The 27,501-nt window shown below is 44.6% G+C and overlaps 1 protein-coding gene across 2 annotated transcripts; it reads right to left on the bottom strand.

Annotated features, from left to right (window-relative positions):
- Window positions 1-433: 433 nt before the first annotated feature.
- On the bottom strand, window positions 434-27,501 carry POPDC2 (popeye domain cAMP effector 2). Of its 2 annotated transcripts, none has more exons than XM_073617516.1 (5): window positions 27,143-27,501; window positions 16,613-17,126; window positions 14,191-14,299; window positions 9,567-10,044; window positions 434-864 (listed from the first exon to the last, which is right to left on the bottom strand). In XM_073617516.1, exons 2-4 carry the CDS (start codon window positions 17,098-17,100, stop codon window positions 9,601-9,603), a joined length of 1,041 nt encoding a protein of 346 aa, XP_073473617.1. In that variant the 5' UTR covers window positions 17,101-17,126; window positions 27,143-27,501; the 3' UTR covers window positions 434-864; window positions 9,567-9,600. The 2 variants fall into 2 exon arrangements, with proteins under 2 accessions (XP_073473617.1, XP_073473618.1); XM_073617517.1 differs by having other exon boundaries at window positions 9,693-10,044; window positions 27,143-27,497.

Below are 27,501 nucleotides of genomic sequence, written 5' to 3'. Positions count from 1 at the left end.
TTGTGTTTTGTTTTTTTTTGTTAGCAAGTGTATTTTTTCCAAAAGAATTGTGTTTAAAAAAAAATATCACTGGCTGTGGAAATGCGGCTCCCATTGACTTTAATGGGGTTCGGATTCATTAATGTTCAGAAAGCCCCCCTCAAAAATGTATGTTTTATATTGTGTTTTTTTGCATTAAAATTCATTAAAGTGTATTTAAAAAAAAATTTGTTTGAAAAATCGCTGCGCAAATTCCGTGCAACATAAAAAAATTACAACACTCACCATTTTATTCTCTCGGGTCTCTGCTTAAAAATATATAATGTTTTGGGGTATGTTCAGCTCATCCCTAATACAGAGAGGCAGAACTTTCCATACATAATACACAGAATTTTATACTATTAGGAATCCCTTCGGTAAAATTTCGGAATCTTTCGGAAATAAGACGCCATCATCCTTCATGAAGAACATTTTATATTAGAATTTTCAGAAAAATAAAATAACATAAGGGGAAGACCTTTGTACACGCCATATGTTGTAACAATGTTTCATTATCAGGTTGCTGTGTGGATATGATTCGTCCCGGGCCGTTTTGAAGAAAATGCCCTTTACACCGAGGTGCCCTCTTGCCATTGGCCGGTGTAGTGGGACTGTCCGGGGACACGGATCACACCTTGTCCATGGTTTCTGTCCCGGGGCCGGTGCTCACACACACCACACACGTGTCCTTGTTAGTGATACTTCACACTAGTGAGCTGTGCTCGGGGGAGAGAGAGGGGGGGGGTCTTGTCATTGTTCCCTAAAGTTCGGGGGTCTGAGTGGGGGCCAGCGGGGCCCGTCCATATGATTGGAGCCGGGGGTGACCCTTGTGCAAGACGGTGGAGGCTGCAAGACAAAAAGGACAGAAATCTCATTATTATTGCAAAACGCTGAGAAAACAAAGGTCAGAAGATCATTTGGGAAAGGGGGGGCGGCGATACCTAAAATTTTAGGACATTTACAACGGGGTATTTATGAAGAAAGGCAAAAAGCTTTCTATTGACATCTACAATGGCAAAAAAAAAAAAAGGGCAAAAAGTAGACAGATTGGTGAAAAATTGCAAGTGTCAGTAAATAAATACAATGTAACAACGTATTGTTTCATTATATTTACTATTCATTCATTCATATGGAGGTCAGAGATGTGACCTTCGATCTGCATAACTGTCTTTTTCATTCCTTATAGACCCTTAATTAACCCTAATCGGCTCTACTTAACTTCTTCATCCCCTTCATTATAGGTTTCTTTATTCTATTTATTTATTTATAATTTTTTTGATCCTTTAATATTGTTTTTTCTTTTATTCTGTTTTTTTTTTTTTTTTTCAAAATGACAGCCGGGAATTGCTTTGTATTACACAGAAGGATTGGCTGTCGCAATGGATAAAATGCCACTTGACGATAGTCTACAAGTATCAGTGAGTAAATACAATGTATTGTGCTTCGTTGTATTTACTATGTCATTCATATGGAGGTCAGAGATGTGACCTTCGATCTGCATATTTCACCAATGAAAGAAACCAGAGAAAAAATAAACTGTATTTTTAACCCCTTTTTGACCCTTAACTAACCCTTATCGACCCTAATTAACTTCCTCTTCCCCTTCGTTATGATTTTATTTATTTATTATTTGTTGAGCCTTTAATATGGTTTTTCCCTTTTTTTTTTTTTTTTTTTTTTTTTTTAATGACAGCCGGGAATTGCTTTATATTACACAGAAGGAGTGGCTGTCGCAATGGGTAAAATGCCACTTGAGGACAGTCTACAAGTATCAGTGAGTTAAATACAAAGTAACAACGTTACAGTATGCTTTGCTGTATTTACTATGTCATTCATATGGAGGTCACAGATGGGAACTTCGATCTGCATATCTCATCAATTAAAGAAACTTTACATAAAAAACAAAAACTATTTCTAACCGCTAATTGAACCTTAATTAACCCAAATCGGCTCTATTTAACATCTTCTTTCCATTCTCCCCTTAGATAGAATTCATTGTTTTGATCATTTATTTTTTTTTAAAACAATATTAAAGAATAAAAGGAAAAACTAATTTAAAGGATCAAAAAAAATAATAAATACATTTATAACTAAGGGGAGAAGGGAAAGAAGATGTTAAATGATGCCGATTAGGGTTCATTAAGGGTCAATTAGGCCTGATTCACACCTAGGCATTTTTAGTGCTTTTTGCATTTTGCAGATTTGCACTACAGTCCATTTAACATGGTTTCCTATGGAACACGTTCTGTAGTGCAAATCTGCAAAATGCAAAAAGCACTAAAACTGCATAGGTGTGAATCCAGCCTTAGGGGTTAAAAATACAGGTTTTTTTTCCTGTAAAGTTTCTTTAATTAATGAGATATGCAGATCAAAGTTCCCATCTCTGACCTCCATATGAATGACATAGTAAATACAACAAAGCAATACGTTGTTACTTTGTATTTACTCACTCATACTTGTAGACTGTCTTCAAGTGGCATTTTACCCATTGGGACAGCCACTCCTGTGTAATACAAAGCAAATCTGGCTGTCATTTTGAAAAAAAAACAATAAAAAGGAAAAACAATATTAAATGCTTTAAAAATTAATTAATTAAAGCATTAATTAAAAAATTATAATAAAAAAATTATAACTAAAGGGGAGAAGGGGAAGAAGAAGTTAGTTAGGGCTGATCAGGGCTAAGTAAGAGTCAATAAGGGGCTAAAAATACAGTTGGTTTGTTTTTTAACTTGTAAAGTTTCTATAATTGATAATATATGCAGATCAAAAGATCACATCACTGACCTCCATATGCATGACCTAGTAAATACAACGAAGCACAACACATTGTTACATTATATTTACTCACTGATACTTGTAGACTATCGTCAAGTGGCATTTTACCCAGGAGTACCTGCATTGTGACAACAACCCCTTCTGTGTAATATTAGAATTATGTAATTGTGTATTATGAAGCAATTCCCGGCTGTCTTTAAAATAATAATAATAATAATAATAAAAGGAAGTGTTAAAAATACCACTTGAAAATAATCTAACTAATATTAAAAATAAATAATTATTTACTGTTTGTACCCTGTTTTTGAAAATTTCATCAAAACTCTTTGCAACCAGAAATTAGTCTACAAGTGTCAGTGAGTAAATACAACGTAACAATGTGTTAAAGAAACTTTACAAGTCAAAAAAAACAAAACAAACTGTATTTTTAACCCCTTATTGACTCTTACTTAGCCCTGATCAGCCCTAATTAACTTCTTCCTCTTCGTCCCTTAGTTATGATTTATTTATTTTTTGAGCATTTAATACAAGTTCTTTTTTTTTAACCCCTTATTGACCTTAATCATCTGTAATGTAACTTCTTCCCTGTCTAACCTTGGTTATGATTTTTTTATTAATTTTTTTAACCTTTATGATTGTTTTTTTTTTTCTTTACGGCCCAATTCACATCATGTAATTTGGAATCGCAGTAAAGCACGTGACGCGGGTTTGTGTGCCATTATTCTTAATGGCATCCCAAACAGAGGTGCGATTCTATCGCGAATGTCAAGCAACAACCATGGCGAAATGCACGTTTAAAGATCGTGTCGCCAAAAAAAAGGAGCAGGAAATTTTTTTGGCAACAATCGCGCATTGCAGTGAAGGGGCTGCCCTAGGCGTGACATGCGGAACTGCATGAAAATCAGGCAACAAAAATTGGGATCGATCCCGCTACGCAATATGTGGACGGGGCTTAAAAGTAAATTTTGTTTTCCAAATAAAATGTGGTTTTATTTAACCCCTTATTGATGCTTAGTTACCCCCTGATCAGCTATACAGTGAGTGGAAGAAAAGTATTTGACCCCCTGCTGATTTTGTAGGTTTGCCCCACTGACAAAGAAATGATCAGTCTATAATTTTAATGGCCGGTTTATTTTACCAGCGAGTGACAGAATAACAAGAAAAATATCCAGAAAAATACATTTCAAAAAAGTTATAAATTGATTTGCATTATAATGAGTGAAATAAGTATTTGACCCCTTTGCAAAACATGACTAAGTACTTGGTGGCAAAACCCTTGTTGGCAATTACAGAGGCAGGGGTGTTCCTAGGTCTAGAAAAGATCTGGGGCTAGAGCCCATAGCAGCGTAGTAAAGAAAGTCATACGCTTGGGTGGGCATATACATGTATATACAGTAATACACATGTGTGTGTGTGTATATCCCCAGAGAGCCCCCCACTTACATCAGGGTCCCCAGAGAGCCCCCCTTACATCATGGTCCCCAGAGAGCCCCCACTTACATCAGGGTTCCCAGAGAACCCCCCTTACATTAGGGTCCTCAGAGAGCCTCCCCCTTAAATCAGGGTCCTCAGAGAGCCTCCCCCTTAAAATCAGGTTTTCCCGAAGAGGGTCCACCTTGCATCAGGGTCCCCAGAGAGCCCCCCACTTACATCAGGGTCCCCAGAGAGCCTCCCTGCCCCTTGGGGACCCCTGCAGAGACTCGGGGCTATGGGCCCCAGATTCGGGGCTATAGCCCCAAAAGCCACCCCCTAGCGACGCCACTGCACAGAGGTCAGACGTTTCCTGGAGTTGTCCTCCAGGTTTGCACACATCTCAGGAGGGATTTTGTCCTCTTTGCAGATACTCTCCAAGTCATTAAGGTTTTGAGGCTGGCGTTAGGTAACTCGAACCTTCAGCTCCCTCCACATATTTTCTATGGGATTAACGTCTGGAGACTGGCTAGGCCACTTCAGGACCCTAATGTGCTTCTTCTTGAGCCACTTCTTTGTTGCCTTGGCCGTGTGTTTTGGGTCATTGTCATGCTGGAATACCAATCCACAACCCATTTTCAATGCCCTGGCTGAGGGAAGGAGGTTCTCACCCAAGATTTGAGGGTACATGGCCCCGTCCATCGCCCCTTTGATGTGGTGAAGTTGTCCTGTCCCCTTAGCAGAAAAACACCCCCAAAGCATAATGTTTCCACCTCCATGTATGATGGTGGGGGACGGTGGTCTTGGGGTCATAGGCAACATTCCTCCTCCTCCAAACATGGCGAGTTGAGTTGATGCCAAAGAGCTCAAATTTGGTTTTATCTGACCACAACACTTTCACCCAGTTCTCCTCTGAATCATTCAGATGTTCATTAGTGAACTTCAGACTGTCCTGTACATGTGCTTTCTTGAGCAGGGGGACCTTGCGGGGGCTGCAGGATTTCAGTCCTTCACAGTGTAGTGTGTTACCGATTGTTTTCTTGGTGACGATGGTCCCAACTGAGATCATTGACAAGATTCTCCCATGTAGTTTTGGGCTGATTCCTCACCGTTCTCATGATCATTGAAACTCCACGAGGTGAGATCCTCCATGGAGCCCCAGACCGAGGGAGATTGACCGTTATTTTGTGTTTCTTTCATTTGTGAATAATCGCACCAACTGTTGTCATCCTCTCACCAAGCTGCTTGGCGATGGTCTTGTAGCCCATTCCAGCCTTGTGTAGGTCTACAACTTGTCCTTGACATCCTTGGACAGCTCTTTGGTCTTGGCCATGGTGGAGAGATTGGAATCTGATTGATTGCTTCTGTGGACAGGTGTCTTTAACACAGGTAACAAGCTGAGATTAGGAGCACTCCCTTTGAGAGAGTGCTCCTAATCTCAGCTCGTTACCTGTATAGAAGACACCTGGGAGCCAGAAATCTCGCTGACTGATAGGGGATCAAATACCTATTTCACTCATTAAGGGTACGTTCACACTGAACGCGGGTTTGAAATCGTGCGAGTTCAGCTAAACTCGCACAATTTCAAACCCGCATTTCAGTGTTCAGGGGGTGATTTGAAAGACATCTGTGCGGGGTTCATGCACAGAGGTCTATTGAAATCGCCCCCCGAAGTCACCAAAAGTAGTGCAGGAAATACTTTTGGACATCGCAAAGTCGGCATCGCACTGATTGGGGCAGTGCCGTCGCTGGCAATAGGCTGCGATCTGATGTGCGGTTTTGACATGTCAAGTTGCGGCGATGAGAACGGGGGGCTAAAATGCAAATCAATTTATAAAACTTTTTTTTTTTTAATTAATTTTTCTGGATATTTTGGTTGTTATTCTGTCTCTCATCACTGGTAAAATAAACCGACCATTTAAAATGATGGACGGATCGTTTCTTTGTCAGTGGGCAAATGTACAAAATCAGCAGGGGATCAAATAGTTTTTTTCCCCTCACTGTAATTAACTCTATTTATTTCTTAAAACGGTTATTTTATTTATTTATTTTCAGTGTCACGTAAAAGAAAATGTGCCAAAAATTAAAGAAAATTTCATTTGCATATAACTTTGCCATACTTTATACCAGAAACATCATTTTCATTGTATTTTTAACTGGACAAATTATAGAATAATGTGGATATTTTTTTATTTACAGTAAAACTAACACTGGTCAAAAAAGAAGAAAGAAAAAAAATAGTTTTCATTTTGTTGTATTTTTCCCTATAGATTACATAGAAAATAAAACAATATATGTATTACTTTTTTATCCTAATTAATGACAAAGGTTTCAATGAATAAACAGCCCCATAGCAGACATATGGAAATTTCTCTACTCAACGAGGGAGGGGTGTACAGGGTGAGAGCTAAACGGGTTAATTACAATTAAAATTTATACATATTTTTTTTCTCCTTAACACACACAACAGTCCTACATTATATGACACTGGAGACCCCCCCCCCTTGTTGGAATGGGTCACAACAAACATGCTGTATGAAGGGTTAATGCACAAAAACATTGTTATCCTGGACCCGGCTCCATTTCACATCCTCTTAGGGGTTTCCCCAATCAAAAGTCTTGAAATCATTTTTCTATTCAACCAGTAAAAATTCAATGGTTTCTTCTGTCTCTATAACAATTCAGCAGAAGCACTCATTGTGCAGCAGGAGAAGTGAGACCACCAGACTGGGAGGCAACAGAGACTTGAATTATGGTAGGGGATACTTTCCTTGCCTACCAAACTCCGTCTTCATAACTCAAAGACTTCTGAAGCTGGAGGCGGTAATCACTTTTTATTTTTTTACGCGTTTTGCTCTATTCGCGTTTAATCATAAAGCCTTGAGATTTACCATGAGCTGTATGATTAGGCACGTAGAGTTTTATGAATTATCCTCGCCGTGGTTTGGCATGAGACTTTGTGCAGCCAGAGAAGCTATGTCGAGTTATGGGAGGTCTCGGGGATGCAGTGAGTGCGCCACCAAGTGGACATGCAGCAGCTTTGACCCAGTGGCAGCAGTGAGCTTTTTGCTGTCCATGTCGTATTTTGGGGAGATTTTCCTCCACTTCCTGTCTTATAGAGAAAAAAAAAACAGGAAAACAAGAGGAAATCCCTCCTTAGACATGTGCAGTTAGTTTCATTTCAAACGAAATTCGGACAAAGTTTTTCGTTATTCAGAAATTCGGATGTATCTGAATTTCTGAATTACAATCGTAACGAATGTAAATGAAGCTGAAATAACAAATCAAAAATTTTGTAGGAAACTCAAATAGTTTTTGAATCGAATTTGAATAGTTTTCGAATTTTAGAAGAGAATCAAATAGAATAGAAAATAAAGGAATAGAAAAGAATAGAATAGAAAAGAATAGAATAGAAAAGAATAGAATAGAAAATAAAAGAATAGAATATAATAAAGTAAAACAGAACAAAAAATAAAAGAATAGAAAAAAAATAGAATAAAATAGAGAAGAATAGAATAGAAAATTAAAAATATATATATAATAGAGTAAAACAGAACAGAATAAAACATAACAGAATAGAAAATAATAGAATAAAATAGAAAATAATAGAATAGAAAATAAAAGAGTAAAACAGAACAGAATAAAAAAATAAAAGAATAGAAAAAATTGAATAAAATAGAGAAGAATAGAAAATAAAAGAATAGAATATAATAGAGTAAAAAATAAAAGAATAGAAAACAAATAGAATATAAAATAAAGCAATAGAATATAATAAAATAGACAGAATATAACCATTTTCTGAAAATCGCATTTCAAATAGAATAATTTTGAATTCAAATAGAATAGAAAAGAATAGAATAGAAAAAAGAATAGACTAGAAAATAAAATAGAAAGAATGTAACCATCTTCCGGATATTTCTATTTCAAATAGAATAAATTTGACTTTGAATAGAATAGAATAGAATAAAATAGAATATAAAAGAATAGAATAGAAAAAAACAATAAAATAGAATAGAAGAAAAGAAAATGGAAAGAATAAAACCATCTTCCAGGATTTTAGGTTTTGAATAAAATAAATTTGAATAGAATAAATTAGAATTTAAATAAAACAGAAAATAAAAAATTAAATAATAGATTAGAAAATAATAGAATAGAAAAAACAATAGAATACAATAGAAAGAATATAACCATCTACCAGTATTCTAATTTCAAATAGAATAGGATATAGCAGAAAAGAACAGAAAAAAAAAAGAATATAACCATCTTCCAAAATTTGAATTTCGAATGGAATAAATTACATTTTTGAATGGAGTTTGAATCGATTCAATCGCAAATAAACTAAATTAATTCCAAAAACAAATTAAATTAAACAAATTTAACTAAACAGATTTATGTAAATAACAAATTTGAAACAAATCTTTTCATTCTGCACATGTTGAATCTCTCCAAAGTAAGAGACTCTCTGGGTGGTACCAAAAGGTATATTTGCCTTTCCAAAAGAGAGCAAGATAGAGAAGATCATTGTTAGGGATTACATATAACTAAGGGGTCTATTTGTTGCACTGGGAATGTATCAAGCATTCGCTAATATAATCATGAATTTTGACTAATATGTTTATTTCCTGTGATTGTGAGCTCCATCTAGTGGCCATTCTGTGGTGTTTTCCTGAAATATGTGAAGCAGGAAACAATACCACATTTAGCCACTTGATTGGGCTGGTGATCAACATATTAGGCAAAATATGGGATTATTTGCGAAAAAAAAAACAAAAGGACTTGTGAGCTCCCCCTGCTGGCTGGTAAGAAGACAGCATACTAATCATATGCACTTGGACATAGTCACATTTACTGGACTATAAAAAGAAAAAAAAAATATTTGTGAAATGTTAATTATTTTTTTCCAGGCCATATTAAATACAAATGTGAACAGGATACACTCCGGTTATTAGGAATGTAGAAAACTAGAGGGCTCTTTTATTTGTCACTGTTCTGCACTCTCAGGAGCTGGGGGACCATATGCAGGTGGGGAAGCAACTGAAATCTGACCTGGGAATATAAAGCTAAAGGGTCCGATACAAATGAAAAATGCGGTCAACTGAGAGGCCACACAATAAAAAATAAATAAAAAAAAGAAGAAACAAAAAAAAAAAAAAAAAAAGAAAAAAACGAAAAAAAAATTGCAATAAAAAGAGAAATTCAGAAGTGACTGGTTCTCTTTCATTTGGGCTTTCATATTGCCGCAAACACCAAGCACAAAGCCACGAGTGGCACAACTGACATCTGTAAGGAGGGGGTTAGACAAGCCGACACCGGCAAGCACAAGCACACACTCCACAAGGATTTGCAGGCAGGGTGGTACTTACGGGGCACTGCCTCACCAGCTGCCTGGCCCCCCTCTCACTTCAAATACTCCCCCTCGCTCCCATAATCCATAAAGGAGCCAGGCAGCTCTGCAAAATCGTCTAGAATGAGGCTGCTCGAGTCCTCACCCAGGTTGCCACTCTCCGGCCGCGGACCTCGGCTGCTGGGGGGTGGCGCCTTCCTCGGGGGTGGGTCGTCCTGCTGAAGGCGGGAGGCCAGGGGATCGGCGATAGGTCGTATGTCGCCCGCCAACTCTGGGGACGGCCCCACCACGTGGTAGAGGCTGGGCAGGCGGATGTCGAAGCGGAGGCCGAACTTGGCGAACAGCTTGTCGTTGAGGGCGTAGAGCTTCTGGGAAATGTCAAAGCCGAGGAGCGAGGAGAAGAGGCGAGCTATGTATTTCTCCTTGGCCAGGAGAAAGTAAAGCTTTTTCCGGGGCCAGCTGATGTATGTGCTGTCCATCTCCGCCGTCAATGTGACCTGAGAGATTACAAAGATACAAATAAAAAAATACAATTACTGCATTTCACTTTGTTCCCTTTTGCTTTATTTTGTTGTAAAGTTTATGAATAGCTTGGCTTTAAATTGGACCTTTTGGTGACTTTACAAGTCTGTATGAATACATTCCTGAGCTCCAGTCAGTGACTTTGTCTAGGCTGAGGTGAGGTCACCAGTCTTTTGCCTTTCCTAGGCTGAGGCGAGGACACCAGTCATTGACCTTTCCTGGGCTGCAGTGAGGTCACCAGTCATTGACCTTTCCTGGGCTGAGGTGGGGTCATCAGTCAGTTACTTTGTCTAGACTGAGGTGAGGTCACCAGTCAGTGACTTTGTCTAGGCTGAGGTGAGGTCACCAGTCAGTGACTTTGTCTAGGCTGAGGTGAGGTCACCAGTCAGTGACTTTGTCTAGGCTGAGGTGAGGTCACCAGTCAGTGACTTTGTCTAGGCTGAGGTGAGGTCACCAGTCAGTGACTTTGTCTAGGCTGAGGTGAGGTCACCAGTCAGTGACTTTGTCTAGGCTGAGGTGAGGTCACCAGTCAGTGACTTTGTCTAGGCTGAGGTGAGGTCACCAGTCAGTGACTTTGTGTAGGCTGAGTTGAGGTCAACAGTCATTGGCCTTTCCTAAGCTGAGGTGTGGTCACCAGTCATTGACCTTTCCTAGGCTGAAGTGAGGTCACCAGTCATTGACCTTTCCCAAGCGGAGGTGAGGTCACCAGTGATTTGCCTTTCCTAAGCTGAGGTGAGGTCATCGGTCATTGGCCTTGCCTAGGCTGAGGTGAGGTCACCAGTCATTGGCCTTTCCTAAGCTGAGGTGTGGTCACCAGTCATTGACCTTTCCTAGGCTGAAGTGAGGTCACCAGTCATTGACCTTTCCCAAGCGGAGGTGAGGTCACCAGTGATTTGCCTTTCCTAAGCTGAGGTGAGGTCATCAGTCATTGGCCTTGCCTAGGCTGAGGTGAGGTCACCAGTCATTGACCTTTCCTAGGCTGAGGTGAGGTCATCAGTGATTGATCTCTCCTAGGCTGAGTTGAGGTCATCAGTCATTAGTCTTTCCTGGGCTGAGGTGAGGTCACCAGTCATTGGCCTCTCCCAAGCTGAGGTGAGGTCACCAACCATTGACCTTTCCCAGGCTGAAGGGAGGTCACCAGTCATTGACCTTTCCCAAGCGGAGGTGAGGTCACCACTGATTTGCCTTTCCTAGGCTGAGGTGAGGCCACCAGTCAATGACCTTGCCTAGGCTGAGGTGAGGTCACCAGTCATTGACCTTGCCTAGGCTGAGGTGAGGTCACCAGTCATTGACCTTGCCTAGGCTGAGGTGAGGTCACCAGTCATTGACCTTGCCTAGGCTGAGGTGAGGTCACCAGTCACTGACCTTGCCTAGGCTGAGGTGAGGTCACCAGTCATTGAGCGTTCCTAGCCTGAGAGGAGGTCACCAGTCATTTATTGTCCCCTAGGCAGAAGTGCAGTATATATATATATATATATATATATATATATATATATATATATATATATATATATATACACACACACACACACACACATACACACACACACACACACATACATACATATACACACGCATCATACATACACATATATACACACACACACACACACGTGATTCTGTGCAGAACAGCCATCCTGGGGGAAGGGGCGCTTTAGGAGCGGTGTTATTCACTGCTCCTACAGTGCTGCAAAAAAGCTGCTTGCAGCTGCTGCCAGCGCAGAGCCCCAGTGTGAAAATACTCAGGCTTTCACACTGGGCTTTATTCAGGTGCTTTACAGTCGCTATTTTTAGTGCTAAAGTGCCTGAAAAAACGCCTCTGACACTTCTCTCCTACATGTAAAAATCATCATTTTTTCTGCTAGAAAATCACTCAGAACCTCCAAACAATATATATATATATATATAGTTTTAGCAGACACCCTAAGGAGATAAAATGGCGGTTGTTGCAACTTTTTATGTCACACACTATTTGCGCAGCAATTTTTACAACGCATTTAAAAAAAAAAACAAAAAAAAAAAAAAACAGTTTCATGAATGTAAAAAATGGCAATGGCAACAAACTTCAGTACTTATAAATCTCCATAGGCCAGCGTTTCTCAACGCCAGTTCTCAAGGCGCCCCACACAGGTCATGTTTTCAGGCTGTCCATTATTTTGCACAGGTGATTTGATCTCACTGCCTTAGTAATTACCACAGCCGTTTAGCCACTTCCATAGCAATGTAAAGTAGTGAGTGTACAGCTTGTATAACAGTGTAAATTTGCTGTCCCCTCAAAATAACTCAACACACAGCCATTAATGTCTGTACACTCACTACTTTACATTGTAGCAAAGTGTCATTTCTTCAGTGTTGTCACAGGAAAATACAGGAAAATATATATATATATATATATATATACACATTGCGGTTTGCGAGTGGTTTGCCGGGGCTATCACCCATAACCACGGTATTGTTTTTTGCAGCTGACGGTTGGCTTTCTCATGAAAACCGTTCCGAGCAGCTCATGAGCCGCTGGAACGATTTCCGAAGTGGCGGGAGGGTATGACCCATCCCGCTGCTCGCCCTCGTTTCTCAGGCTTACCGTTTCTGCCAGGTACACCCGGGAAACGATCCGACGGTGCAGCTGGCTGCTCCCATAGGCAATCAAAGAGTAGAAGACTCTTTGATCGCCTCTTTGGCCTTGGAGGACCAGAGTGAGGTCATGATGTCACTTCCGTTCCAGGCTCGAAGTAAATAATTTTTCTTTCAAAGATAAAAAAAAATATATATATATATATTTTTTATTTATTATATATATATATATATATATATATATATATATATATATATATATATATATATATATATATATATATATATATATATATATATATATATATATATATATATATATATATATATATATATATATATATATTTTTTTTTTTTTTTTTTTTTTGATCTTTTGCTTTTAAAAAGGTAAAGAAGAGATTTGGGGTCTTTTTGACCCCAGATCTCTCCATAAAAAGGCCCTTTCATCTTTATTTCTATTACAAGGGATGTTTACATTTTTTTTTTTTTTTTTTTTTTAAATAACAAAAATAACAACAAAAAAAAAATTAAAAAAAAAAAAAGGGACAGTGTAAAAATAAAAAAGAAAAGAAAAAAATAAAGCGCCCAATCCATCCGTGCTCGAGCGCAGAAGCGAACGCATGCGCAAGTCGCGCATGTAAACCGTATTCGCACCACACATGTGAGGTATCGTCGCAAACGTTAGAGTGAGAGCACTAATTCTAGCACTAGACCTCCTCTGTAACTCTAAAAAGGTAACCTGTAAAAAGGTGTTTAAAGCATTGCCTATGGAGATTTTTTAAGTACCAGGGTTTGTCGCCATTCCACGAGCGTGCGCAATCTTAAAGCGTGTTAGGTATCTACTTACATGGCATAACATCATATTTCACATTAAAAAAAAAAAAAAAATTGGGGTAAATATTGCGTTTTTTTTGTTTTTTTTATTTATGTGTATTTTATTCCAAAAAAAAAAAAACGCTGCACAAATACAAAAAAATTGGGGTAAATATTGTGTTTTTGTTTTTTTTGTTTTATTTATTAAAGTGTATTTTTTTCCAAAAAAAAAAAATGCTGCGCAAATACAAAAAAAATTGGGGTAAATATTGTGTTTTGTGTTTTTTTTTTAAGTTTTTATTGTTTTTTTAACAAAATACAGCGTGACATAAATTCTCATGGGTCTCTGCTAAAAAAAAAAAAAAAAAAAAAAAAAAAAAGTGTATAACATTTGGGGTTATAAGTAATTTTCTAGCAAAAAAAATGCAGGATTAAACTTGTAAACAAAAAGTGACAGAAAAAGCCTGATCGACAAGCCGTTAAATACAGGGGATTCCATTGCTGGCCTCCATCAGATAATGTTAATGTCCCCGGACTTCTGAAAACGTTAGTCATAGAGAAGTCAGAACTCCTAATCTGCATATTTGCTCCAATCAATTGACTCGGAAAGTCATTGGATCTCCATGGAAGCCTGGGAATCAGTATTCTATAAAGAGAGAGGTCAGCAATGAAAAACTTTCATAACTTTTCACTATGGATTCCTTTAAAGAAAGAAGTCTGGGTGGTCTCCTCACCTGGAATGTCCCCTCCTCCGAGGGACGCAGCGATTCCCACTCTGGCGAGTCCAGGAACTGATAGGGGAAGATGTAGTGCAAGAACTGCCCATCCAGACTGACCTTCACCCTGCGGACAACACAAAGAGCCGGGTCATTGAGGACTCCATCGCCACATCTGGAGCCATGTTGGGTCATTTATAGAGATGGGAGCAATCTGGACACTCAACGTGATGACCCAATCCAGAGTCTTCCACTGTCCATAGAATGGTCAATAAAAAGAGGACCTGTAGTGTTTTCGATCAATTTGAGGCGTATATAAGAATATGATCACCTAGTAGAAATTAGAGAAATTGAGTGTTTTCTATTTTGAGAAATTTTTTGTGAAAATCCTGTGAATTTCTGTGAAGTTTTAGAGGATTGTAAGGTTTCTTTAAAATAATTTTAGGTGTACATATGAACGTGATCATCTAGTAGAAATGCGAGGAATTTAACGTTTTGGTTTTTTTTTTTAGCTGAGAAATTTTAGTGAAAATCCTGTAAATTTCTGTAAACTTTTAGGCGATTGTAGTGTTTTTTTAATAATGTTAGGTGTACAGTGAGGGGAAAAAAAAATTATTTGATTCCCTGCTGATTTTGTAGGTTTGCCCACTGACAAAGAAATGATCCGTCTATAATTTTATTGGTCGGTTGTTTTTTTTTTTTTAATTCAGTAATTTTTTTATTGATTTTCCTTTCACTAATACACATTACACATTCATATTTTTCCAGATACAGTTACAATACACATATTACATCCTGCAGTAACCCCACATTAAAAACAAACAAAAAAAAAAAAACCCAAATCAATATAAAAAAAAAACAAAACAAAAAAAAACAGTAATTTCCTCTCCCCCCCCCCCCCCCATGGTTGGTTGATTTTAACAGTGAGAGACAGGAAAACAACAAAAATATCTAGAAAGACGCATTTCAAAAAAGTTATAAAATTGATTTGCATTTTAATGAGTGAAATAAGTATTTGATCCCCTATCAATCAGGATTTTTGGCTCCCATGTGTCTTCTATACAGGTAAAAAGCTGAGATTAGGAGCACTCTCTTAAAGGGAGTGCTCCTAATCTCAGCTTGTTACCTGTATAAAAAAAAGACACCTGTCCACGAGCAAGAGCAACTAATCAATCAAATTCCAATCTCTCCACCATGGCCAAGACCAAAGAGCTGTCCAAGGATGTCGGGGACAAGATTGTAGACCTACACAAGGCTGGAATGGGCTACAAGACCATTGCCAAGCAGCTTGGTGAGAGAGTGACAACAGTTGGTGCGATTATTCACAAATGGAAGAAATACAAAATAACTGTTATTCTCTCTCGGTCTGGGGCTCCATGGAGGATCTCACCTCGTGGAGTTTCAATGATCATGAGAACGGTGAGGAATCAGCCCAGAACTACACGGGAGAATCTTGTCAATGATCTGAGCTGGGACCATAGTCACCAAGAAAACAATCAGTAACACACTACACAGCGAAGGACTGAAATCCTGCAGGGCCCACAAGGTCCCCTACTCAAGAAATCACATGTACAGGTCTGTCTGAGGTTTGCTAATGAACATCTGAATGATTCAGAGGAGAACTGGGTGAAAGTGTTGTGGTCAGATAAGACCAAAATCGAGTTCCTTGGCATCAACTCAACTCACCGTATTTGGAGGAGGAGGAATGCTGCCTATGACGTCAAGAACACCATCCCCCACCATCAAACATGGAGGTGGAAACATTATGCTTTGGGGGTGTTTTTCTGCTAAGGGGACAGGACAACTTTACCGTATTATCCTTCCATGACCTCAATATACAGGATTATATAATAATAATAATGTGCTGCCAATTTCCTCATCCCTCCAAAGTCTGCAGGTCCCCAAGGAGCATCATCTCTCTGAGCAATTTCACTAACTCAGACACCATCTCTTCCCTCATCCCAGCAACCCAACAGCGAGATGACATCCTAGAAGGCTCTGCTCTCCCTGTCACCTCATCACCGACCTCATCACCGACCTCATCACCGACCTCACACACATTCTTCCCAGGATCTCGGCATCCCTGAGTACCTCACCTCAGCAATCCCCAACATCTCACCCCTTCCACCTCAACAGTCTCCCGGCTCAACCCCTCACACCCTAATGACCCCTATAACATAAGCTCCAGGTCATAATGTCTTGATACCCTCCACACTCACCTCCTGTACATACCACCCCATGTCATCTCCTCCACACTCCTCTCCTGTACATACAAGCCCATGTCATCTCCTCCACACTCCTCTCCTGTACATACCACCCCATGTCATCCCTCCACACTCCTCTCCTGCAAGCCCCCCACATCAACAAGGTAATGATGTCTTGGATATACCTATTCAAGACGTAATAAAAGGTGTTAAATACAGCTGTCCTAATCACCCACCTTCCAGAGATGAGAAGGGACAGGCGGTCAATGGGCGTCTTCCCCTCCAGGGCGTAACTCTGGTCGGCGTTCAGGGAATGGACCTCCATCCCGCTACAGTGAGCGATGTCCTTGAAGACATTCAGTGGAACGTGCATGGGCTTGTACAGGGTTTGGTACAGAGTGTCATAGTCTTCTCCGTAGGACTCCGTGTGTAATCTGTACATCAGATGTCCAATTTGCACCACGCAGAGCGCCATCAGGATGGTGTTCCAGGTCACAATGTCCACGCCACAGGCGAACAGGCCGCCCCACAGCGCCATTAAACAGAAGGAAGCCCCCATTAACAGAAGGATGTAAATGCAGCCAAGGATTCCGCTGCCACCCATGGACGCCAACAGGAAGACGAGGCAGGCCAGGTGATAGATTGACCACTCCATGATGGTTTTCCATTCCACACAATTCGGAGCATGGAAGAGCTGCTCCGCCACTGTGCGGTTCGCCTCCATATTTCTGTCCCCGCCGCCTGCTACACCTGCAAGAGAAGAAGACAACATGGTCACTGGAGCAACCACGACACGGGAAACTGATATGTAGGGAAATGTAAAGCATTACTCTACTCAAAGACATAGGGGAGGCAATCTACGTTCAAAAAAGTCCTCCCTGCAAAGTGGAGAGCTAACATTTACTGGTCCCTCCAACTGCCATTGATCTTCATTTACTGGGCCCTCCAACTGCCATCGATCCTTATTCCCTGGTCCCTCCAACTGCCATTGATCTTCATTTACTGGTCCCTCCAACTGCCATTGATCTATATTCACTGGTCCCTCCAACTGCCATTGATCTTCATTTACTGGTCCCTCCAACTGCCATTGATCTATATTCACTGGTCCCTCCAACTGCCATTGATCTTAATTTCTGAGGAAACTCCGGCGTCTGACACTTCAGGGTCCCTCTCTGAGCACCAGGCCCAGATCTAGGGGGGGTGCTGTTCTGGGAAGGGCTGTGCCCCCCCCCCCCCCCCGATTTTTAAATTGTGCCCCCCTGGCCTCTCAGAGTGCATATGGACAGTTGATGTCCAAAGCCCCGAACCTACCCCATCTAGGTCGCGGGTAGGCAGTGCTTTCTCCGGGCAGGGTCTCCTCCTCCTGGTGCTTCACGGCAGCGCCCCCTGTGTCTCCTCCCTCCTCCTCCTCAGCCAATAGGATCGCTTCTCCTATCTGGTGATGATCTCAGGACCCACTTCCCGATTGGCCGGGAGGAGAATCAGGAAGACAATAGCGAACATTAATTCACTATTGTCACACAACTGGGTGGGCCTCGGGGCACAGTGCTCTGTGCCCTATGCCCACCCTTTTTAAAGCCTATTAGAGCCTCTGGTTTTAATCACGTGCTTAAAATAAAAAAATAAAAAAACCCCATTGGAATACGTGTCCAGCTCTGGTGGGGGCAATTGATGTAAGGGGAACTCTGGTGGGGGCAATTGATGTAAGGGGAACTCTGGTGGGGGCAATTGATGTAAGAGGGGCTTTGATGGGGCAGTTGATGTAAGGGGGCATTCTGGTGGGGGCAGTTGATGTAAGGGGGCATTCTAGTGGGGGCAGTTGATGTAAGGGGGCATTCTGGTGGGGGCAGTTAATGTAAGGGGGCATTCTGGTGGGGGCAGTTGACGTAAGGGGGCATTCTGGTGGGGGCAGTTGACGTAAGGGGCAGTCTGGTGAGGGGTAATTGATGTAAGGGGCAATTGATGTAAGGGGAGCTCTGATAAGGACAGGTGATGTAAGGGGGGCACAGGATCCTTTTAGTCATCATAATCTAATGACAGCCTAATACATACTTGATAATACCTGATCTATTCCTTACTAGTCACAATGGATAAAAATCCACTTTGTGTGCGACAAATGCCTTTGCAAACCCAGATATTACCTTGTAATGCAATGCAAAGCAGGAGCAGACAGCATAGTTGTGAGAGGGGCCAAGCAGGCTCCACCCACTATAGGCTGCCGCAGGACGCATGCAGGGCTGGTGTTAGGCTATTCCATTAGCACTGCCCCCCCCATTCAAATTACAACCCCCCATTCACATTACACCCCCCCAGCTCTGCCCCCCATTCACATTACAACCCCCCCTCAGCTCTGCCCCCCCCATTCACATTACAACCCCCCCAGCTCTGCCCCCCCATTCACATTACAACCCCCCCCCTCAGCTCTGCCCCCATTCACATTACAACCCCCCCAGCTCTGCCCCCCATTCACATTACAACTCCCCCTCAGCTCTGCCCCCATTCACATTACAACCCCCCCTCAGCTCTGCCCCCCATTCACATTACAACCCCCCCCTCAGCTCTGCCCCCCCATTCACATTACAACCCCCCCCTCAGCTCTGCCCCCCCCCATTCACATTACAACCTCCCTCTCAGCTCTGCCCCCCATTCACATTACAACCCCCCCTCAGCTCTGCCCCCCCATTCACATTACAACCCCCCCCCTCAGCTCTGCCCCCCCCATTCACATTACAACCTCCCCCTCAGCTCTGCCCCCCCATTCACATTACAACCCCCCCTCAGCTCTTCCCCCCCATTCACATTACAACCTCCCCCTCAGCTCTGCCCCCCCATTCACATTACAACCCCCCCTCAGCTCTTCCCCCCCATTCACATTACAACCTCCCCCTCAGCTCTGCCCCACATTCACATTACAACCCCCCTCATTCACATTACAACCCCCCCTCAGCTCTGCCCCCCATTCACATTACAACCCCCCCAGCTCTGCCCCCCCATTCACATTACAACCCCCCCCCTCAGCTCTGCCCCCGCATTCACATTACAACCCCCCTCAGCTCTGCCCCCCCATTCACATTACAACCCCCCTCAGCTCTGCCCCCCCATTCACATTACAACCCCCCTCCGCTCTGCCCCCCATTCACATTACAACCCCCCCTCAGCTCTGCCCCCCCCCATTCATATTACAACCCCCCTCACCTCTTCTCCCCCCATTGACATTACAACCCCCCTCAACTCTGCTCTGCCCCCCCATTCACATTACAACCCCCTCCTCAGCTCTGCCCCCCATTCACATTACAACCCCCCCTCAGCTCTGCCCCCCATTCACATTACAACCCCCCCTCATTCACATTACAACCCCCCCTCAGCTCTGCCCCCCATTCATATTACAACCCCCCCAGCTCTGCCCCCCCATTCACATTACAACCCCCCCTCAGCTCTGCCCCCCCATTCACATTACAACCCCCCCCTCAGCTCTGCCCCCGCATTCACATTACAACCCCCCCTCAGCTCTGCCCCCCCATTCACATTACAACCCCCCTCCGCTCTGCCCCCCCATTCACATTACAACCCCCCCCCTCAGCTCTGCCCCCCCATTCACATTACAACCCCCCCTCAGCTCTGCCCCCCCATTCACATTACAACCCCCCCTCAGCTCTGCCCCCCCATTCACATTACAACCCCCCTCCGCTCTGCCCCCCCATTCACATTACAACCCCCCCTCAGCTCTGCCCCCCCATTCACATTACAACCCCCCCTCAGCTCTGCCCCCCCATTCACATTACAACCCCCCTCCGCTCTGCCCCCCCATTCACATTACAACCCCCCCTCAGCTCTGCCCCCCCATTCATATTACAACCCCCCTCACCTCTTCTCCCCCCATTGACATTACAACCCCCCTCAACTCTGCTCTGCCCCCCCATTCACATTACAACCCCCTCCTCAGCTCTGCCCCCCATTCACATTACAACCCCCCTCAGCTCTACCCCCCCATTCACATTACAACCCCCCCTCAGCTCTTCCCCCCCCCATTCACATTACAACCCCCCCTCAGCTCTGCCCCCCCATTCATATTACAACCCCCCTCAGCTCCCCCCCATTCATATTACAACCCCCCCTCAGCTCTGCCCCCCATTCATATTACAACCCCCCCTCAGCTCTCCCCCCCATTCATATTACAACCCCCCCTCAGCTCTCCCCCCCCCATTCATATTACAACCCCCCCTCAGCTCTCCCCCCATTCATATTACAACCCCCCCTCAGCTCTCCCCCCCCATTCATATTACAACCCCCCCTCAGCTCTCCCCCCCATTCATATTACAACCCCCCTTCAGCTCTCCCCCACCATTCACAATACAACCCCCCCTCAGTTCTTCTCCCCCCATTGACATTACAACCCCCCCTCAACTCTGCTCTGCCCCCCCATTCACATTACAACCTCCCCCCTCAGCTCTTCCCCCCCCATTCACATTACAACCCCCCCTCAGCTCTCCCCCCCATTCACATTACAACCCCCCTCAGCTCTCCTCCACATTCATATTACAACCCCCCCTCAGCTCCCCCCCCCCAATCATATTACAACCCCTCTCAGCTCTCCCCCCCATTCATATTACAACCCACCTTCAGCTCTCCCCACCATTCACAATACAACCCCCCCTCAGCTCTGCCCCCGCATTCACATTACAACCCCCCTCAGCTCTGCCCCCCCATTCACATTACAACCCCCCTCCGCTCTGCCCCCCCATTCACATTACAACCCCCCCTCAGCTCTGCCCCCCCATTCATATTACAACCCCCCCTCAGCTCTTCCCCCCCATTCATATTACAACCCCCCCTCAGCCCTCCCCCCATTCATATTACAACCCCCCCTCAGCTCTCCCCCCACCATTCATATCACAACCCCCACTCAGCTCTCCCCCCCCCCCATTCATATTACAACCCCCCTTCAGCTCTCCCCCACCATTCACAATACAACCCCCCCTCAGCTCTTCTCCCCCCATTGACATTACAACCCCCCCTCAACTCTGCTCTGCCCCCCCATTCACATTACAACCTCCCCCCTCAGCTCTTCCCCCCCATTCACATTACAACCCCCCCTCAGCTCTGCCCCCCCTTCATATTACAACCACCCTTAGCTCTCCCCCCCATTCACAATACAACCCCCCCTCAGCTCTTCTCCCCCCATTGACATTACAACCCCCTCTCAACTCTGCTCTGCCCCCCCATTCACATTACAACCTCCCCCCTCAGCTCTTCCCCCCCATTCACATTACAACCCCCCCTCAGCTCTGCCCCCCCTTCATATTACAACCACCCTTAGCTCTCCCCCCCATTCACAATACAACCCCCCCTCAGCTCTGCCCCCCCATTCACATTACAACCCCCCCTCAGCTCTGCCCCCCATTCACATTACAACCCCCCCTCAGCTCTGCCCCCCCCCCCATTCACATTAAAACCCCCCTCCTCAGCTCTGCCCCCCATTCACATTACAACCCCCCCTCAGCTCTGCCCCCCATTCACATTACAACCCCCCTTAACTCTGCTCTGCCCCCCCATTCACATTACAACCCCCCCTCAGCTCTCACTCCCATTCACATTACAACCCCCCCTCAGCTCTCACCCCCATTCACATTACAACCCCCCCTCAGCTCTGCCCCCCATTCACATTACAACCCCCCCTCAGCTCTGCCCCCCCCATTCACATTAAAACCCCCCTCCTCAGCTCTGCCCCCCATTCACATTACAACCCCCCCTCAGCTCTGCCCCCCATTCACATTACAACCCCCCTTAACTCTGCTCTGCCCCCCCATTCACATTACAACCCCCCCTCAGCTCTCACCCCCATTCACATTACAACCCCCCCTCAGCTCTCACTCCCATTCACATTACAACCCCCCCTCAGCTCTCACCCCCATTCACATTACAACCCCCCCTCAGCTCTGCCCCCCCCATTCACATTACAACCCCCCCTCAGCTCTGCCCCCCCCATTCACATTACAACCCCCCCCTCAGCTCTGCCCCCCCATTCACATTACAACCCCCCCCTCAGCTCTGCCCCCCCATTCACATTACAACCCCCCCCCTCAGCTCTGCCCCCCCATTCACATTACAACCCCCCCCCCCTCAGCTCTGCCCCCCCATTCACATTACAACCCCCCCCCTCAGCTCTGCCCCCCCATTCACATTACAACCCCCCCTCATTCACATTACAACCCCCCTCCTCAGCTCTGCCCCCCATTCACATTACAACCCCCCCTCAGCTCTGCCCCCCCATACACATTGCAACACCCCCCTCAGCTCTCCTCCCCTCATTGACATTACAACCCCCCTTTAACTCTGTTCTGCCCCCCCCCCCCCATTCACATTACAACCCCCCTCAGCTCTGCCCCCCATTCACATTACAACCCCCCCCTCAGCTCTTCTCCCCTCATTGACATTACAACCCCCCTTAACTCTGCCCCCCCATTCACATTACAAACCCCCCCCCCCTCAGCTCTGCTCCTCACATTAACACTGCAGCCCCCCTCGGCTTTGCTCCCCATTCACATTATTGCCCCCTCAGCTCTGCTCCTTCATTCTCCTTCCTTCATTGGGTATACAGAATGGAGAGCAGGAGGCAGAACAGCTCTAGACAGCAGGAGACACAGCAGCTTTGAATGGAGGGTGGGAGCAGGAGTGGAAGCTCCCAGAGTTAACTTTTTAAGTGTCCCAGCAGGCGATTGGTAGCTAGGACCGCCTTACATCCCAACAACCAATCAACTGCTGGGACACTTAAAAAGTTAACTCCGGCAGCTCCCGCTCCTGCTCCCGCCCTCCATTCAAAGTTGCTTTGTTTCCCGTGGCGGCCTCCGCTCTGCTATAATAAGGTGGCAGAGGGGGAAGAACCGGCTCCTAAATGACGGAACCGTGGTGGTCCAGATGGCTCAGTCCGCATCCAGCCCGCGGTCCGCCATTTATATGATGGCTGGGGGCAGGGAAACCAGCGGCCGCGGCAGCGCCCTAGGCGGCTGCCTAGTTCACCTATTGGTAGAACCAGCCCTGGACACATGGGATGCTGAGCCTCCATGATTGCAAGAACTGAAATCTGATTGGTTAGCTTAGGTAGGTCCTTATATTACATCGTTTTGGTAAAATTTATGGTGACCTTTATGTATTTATAAAAAGTAAAAAAAAAAAAAAAAAAAAAAAATCACACAGAGCGATTTTCCCAGTGAACGTACACGCACATTTCTTCTCTGTGAATGGCTCAAAAAAAAAAGTGAATATCATCAGGAAATTTCCTGAGCTGGTTAAATGTTGTTCATTTTTCAAATGCCACATTTGGCCACTAGATGGTGCTAAATATCATAGCAAATTCCTAATGCCGCGTACACACGGTCGGACTTTTCGGCTACAAAAGTCCGACAGCCCGTCAGACAGGCTTTCGACGGACTTTTGGCGAACTTGCGGCAGACTTTCTAACGAACGGACTTGCCTACATACAATCACACAAAAGTCCGACGGATTCCTACATGATGACGTACACCGGACTAGAATAAGGAAGTTGATAGCCAGTAGCCAATAGCTGCCCTAGCGTGGGTTTTTGTCCGTCGGACTAGCATACAGACGAGCGGATTTCTGGGTCCGGCGGAGTTACGACGTAAAGATTTGAAGCATGTTCCAAATCTAAAGTCCGTCAGATCTGCGGCTGGAAAAGTCCGCTGAAAGTCCGGGGAAGCCCACACACGATCGGATTGTCCGCCGGATTTGGTCCGTCGGCGTCCGTCAGACTTTTGTAGACGAAAAGTCCGACCGTGTGTACGCGGCATAAAAGAATCTGGCCAGTAACACCTCTTCATTCTTAGAGCACCCCCCCCCCCCCCACACACACACACACACACACCCTGGATGAAGGAGCACCTTTGGACAGCAGTATGGGGGGAGGGGAGCGTTAGATGTACTAGCAGATTTAGATATACCAACACATTGAAGCCAAATCCAGTTAATACTTTATAAGCAGTTATAGTCTATAATAAAAGGTTTGGGATAAAGGTTTTTTACATAAATAAAAAGCTGATCATTGTAAGCACCCCTGTCAGTGGTAAATGGTTTACTTCAACCCTCTAATTGCTACATCTGTAAGGCTGGGTTCACACTTATGCAGCGTGGGAAAAAGATTTACTGGAGTTTGGCTTTGATGTGTCGGTATATCTAAAATCAGTACATCTAACACTCCCCCCACCCCCGACTGCTGTCCAAAAGGTGCTCTCTGTGCTCCTTCCTCCAGAGTGGGGGGGGGGGCGCTCTAATACAGGAGGTGTGTTCCTGGCCAGATCACCGGGAAAAAAAAAAAAAAAGGGAGTTACAGACACCCCAAAACGCAGTTCGCAAAATGCAGTGCGTTTGCCTGCCACAGATCGCACGGTATAAAAAGATCTAAAAAAAATAAGACGTGTGCAATTCTTTGGTGTGATGAGGTGCGATTTGAGCCCATTAGAAAGGACAAACTTGTTCTGATGAAACAACAGACTTATTGGTAGGATCGCCAGGTGAAAAGAAAAAAAAAAAAAAAAAGGAAAAAACGAATGCAGCCATCGCACATCTAATGATTGTTAAGCTGCTAATATGGAGTTGCGATGAGTTGCCGAACGCTTGGGCTACGTTTTTCCACCATGGCGACCACAAAGTCGCGCGATTCAGGTGTGCGACTTTGAGTGCAGCTTTTGGTCCAACTTTACAGTCTCCGGATCAAAGTCGCATCGAAAGTAGCGCGGGAACCTTTTCAAAGTTGCGGCAACTTTAAGTCGCATGGGTGGAAAAACGGGTTGCTATGGAAATGAATGGGCTGTGACTTGTCATGCGACTTGTGTCCAAAGTCACATGACAAGTTGCACTAGTGGAAACGGAGCCTTAGACAGCAGAGATACAATGCATTTAACTAGTTGCCACCTGCCCAACGTCATATGACGGCGTCCCAGGACGGCCGCTCTCTAGCGCGTTCTGTCTTGCTAGGACGCGGCGCGGCCCCGATCTCTGTAAAGAGCTGCGTTCGCGGCTCTTTAACCATGTGATCGGCTGTGTCCAATCACAGCTGGTCAAATGTAAACACGGAGATGCCGGTAATCGACGCTCCTCGCCTCACGCTGACAGTGTGTGGAGAGGAGAGCCGATCAGCGGCATCTCCTCACAGGAGACATCTGTAATCAGGGCACCGATCATCAGTGCAATGATGATTACAATAGAGACACTAGTGCCACAAATCAGTGCCAGCGATGAGTGCCCACCAGTGCCAGCAATCAGTGCCCACAAATGCCACAAATCAGTGCCAGCGATGAGTGCTCACCAGTGCCAGCAATCAGTGCCCACCAGTGCCAGCAATCAGTGCCCACAAGTGCCACAAATCAGTGCCAGCCATGAGTGCCCACCAGTGCCAGCAATCAGTGCCCACAAATGCCACAAATCAGTGCCAGCGATGAGTGCTCACCAGTGCCAGCAATCAGTGCCCACCAGTGCCAGCAATCAGTGCCCACCAGTGCCACAAATCAGTGCCAGCGATGAGTGCTCACCAGTGCCAGCAATCAGTGCCCACCAGTGCCAGCAATCAGTGCCCACCAGTGCCCACAAGCGCCACAAATCAGTGCTAACCAGTGCCAGCAATCAGTGCCCACCATTGCCTACAAGTGCCAAAAATCAGTGCCCATTAGTGATGCCAGTCAGTCCTGCCTATCAGTGCTGCCTATCAATGCCCATCAGGGCCACCCATCAATGCTCATCAGTACCGCCTATCAGTGCCCATGAGTGCCGCCCATAAGTGCCGCCTAACAGTGCCCAACAGTGCAGCATATTAGTGCCTCCTCATCAGTGCCGCCTCATCAGTGCCCATCAGTGAAGGAGAAAAATTACTTACATTACAAAATGACAAAATTTACTGACAGAAAACTAAGTAAAAACACTTTTTTTAAAAAAAATTGTTTGGGCTTTTTTTTTTTTTTTTTTGCAAAAAAATAAAAAACCCAGCAGTGATTAAATACCACCAAAAGAAAGTTCTATTTGTGTGAAGAAAATGATAAAAATTTCATTTGGGTACAGTGTAGCACGACCGCGTACTTGTCATTCAAAGTGCGATAGCGCTGAAAGCTGAAGAATGGCCTGGGCAGGAGGGGGGTGCAAGTGCCCGGTAGGCAAGAGGTTAAATTAGGGATCTTCATACGATTGTGTTGCGTGAATAAAAAAAACACAGCTTTTTTTTTTTTTTCAGCGCAATGCAAGCGCAACCCACCTGAACGTAGTAGTATGTCAACGCAACGCACACCGTGCACATGGGGGATGGGTATTTTATTCAAGCAAAAAAAAAAAAAAAAAGATTTTTTTTCTCAATTGAAAAATAAAGAAACACAACGCATGTAAAAAAACGCAATACAAACGCAGTTCACGAACACATGCCAACGCACTCACGTGAACGCCTGCACTTTGCTGTGAATGGGGCGGTAAACTTCAAACTTTCCCCACTAATTGGCTAACACCCGGGTATTGTTAATCAAATCCCTTATAAAATAAAATGTAAACGACCACGTGCAACTAAAAATCACGCATGCAGCCTACGCTGCGACCACCAATACAATGTGGCATCAATGCCGAGCTGCAGAACTGGAAGGGAACTCGCAGGAAATCTGATACCTTTTTTTTTTGTAGCGCCGGAATGCGTCTTGTAGTAAGGGATTAGCGACAGGCTTGTAGGTGCATTGTGGGTAAGGTTATGATTAGGTAATACAAGTTGGAGGGTAACTTACCTGTAATATATGGGGGAGGGGGCTTTTAAGATATTTGGTCGCCCCAGTTGTTTTCACCACGGATCAGGAACAGCAGAGTGGGGGGGGGGGGGTCGGTGTTACTCCATGGGGTGGTCGGGATAGCCAGTCTTAGCGTTCCATTGGTCTCCTCCAACCGCGTTGAGGTTAGATCATACTACTAGTGGTACTACTATGCCCCCCTTGTGCCCTGCGGAGATCTCATGGCATTAACTCCGGAGTTGTGTCCGCACTCCCTCCCTGGCCGGCGTACAACTGGCTGTACACAGGGGCAGGGGGAGACGGAGGCCTCTGGAATGTCTTGTGGTGACAGCTTGAAGTGAGAGCCCAGCTGGATGGCC

The sequence above is a fragment of the Aquarana catesbeiana genome, linkage group LG02, assembly GCF_042186555.1.
Source record: "Aquarana catesbeiana isolate 2022-GZ linkage group LG02, ASM4218655v1, whole genome shotgun sequence".
NCBI lineage: Eukaryota > Metazoa > Chordata > Amphibia > Anura > Ranidae > Aquarana > Aquarana catesbeiana.
Note: the sequence above shows the minus strand (reverse complement) of the source record. Positions and strands in the feature narration are given on the sequence as shown.

Excerpts from the sequence above, each read along its gene's own strand:
- POPDC2 (XM_073617516.1), bottom strand. The coding sequence starts at position 17,100 with ATGGAGGCGAACCGCACAGTGGCGGAGCAGCTCTTCCATGCTCCGAAT. Across the intron at positions 14,300-16,612 it reads TCCCTTCTCATCTCTGGAAG|GGTGAAGGTCAGTCTGGATG; the intron begins GTGGGTGATTAG and ends TGTTGTCCGCAG. Across the intron at positions 10,045-14,190 it reads CGGAGGAGGGGACATTCCAG|GTCACATTGACGGCGGAGAT; the intron begins GTGAGGAGACCA and ends GTAATCTCTCAG.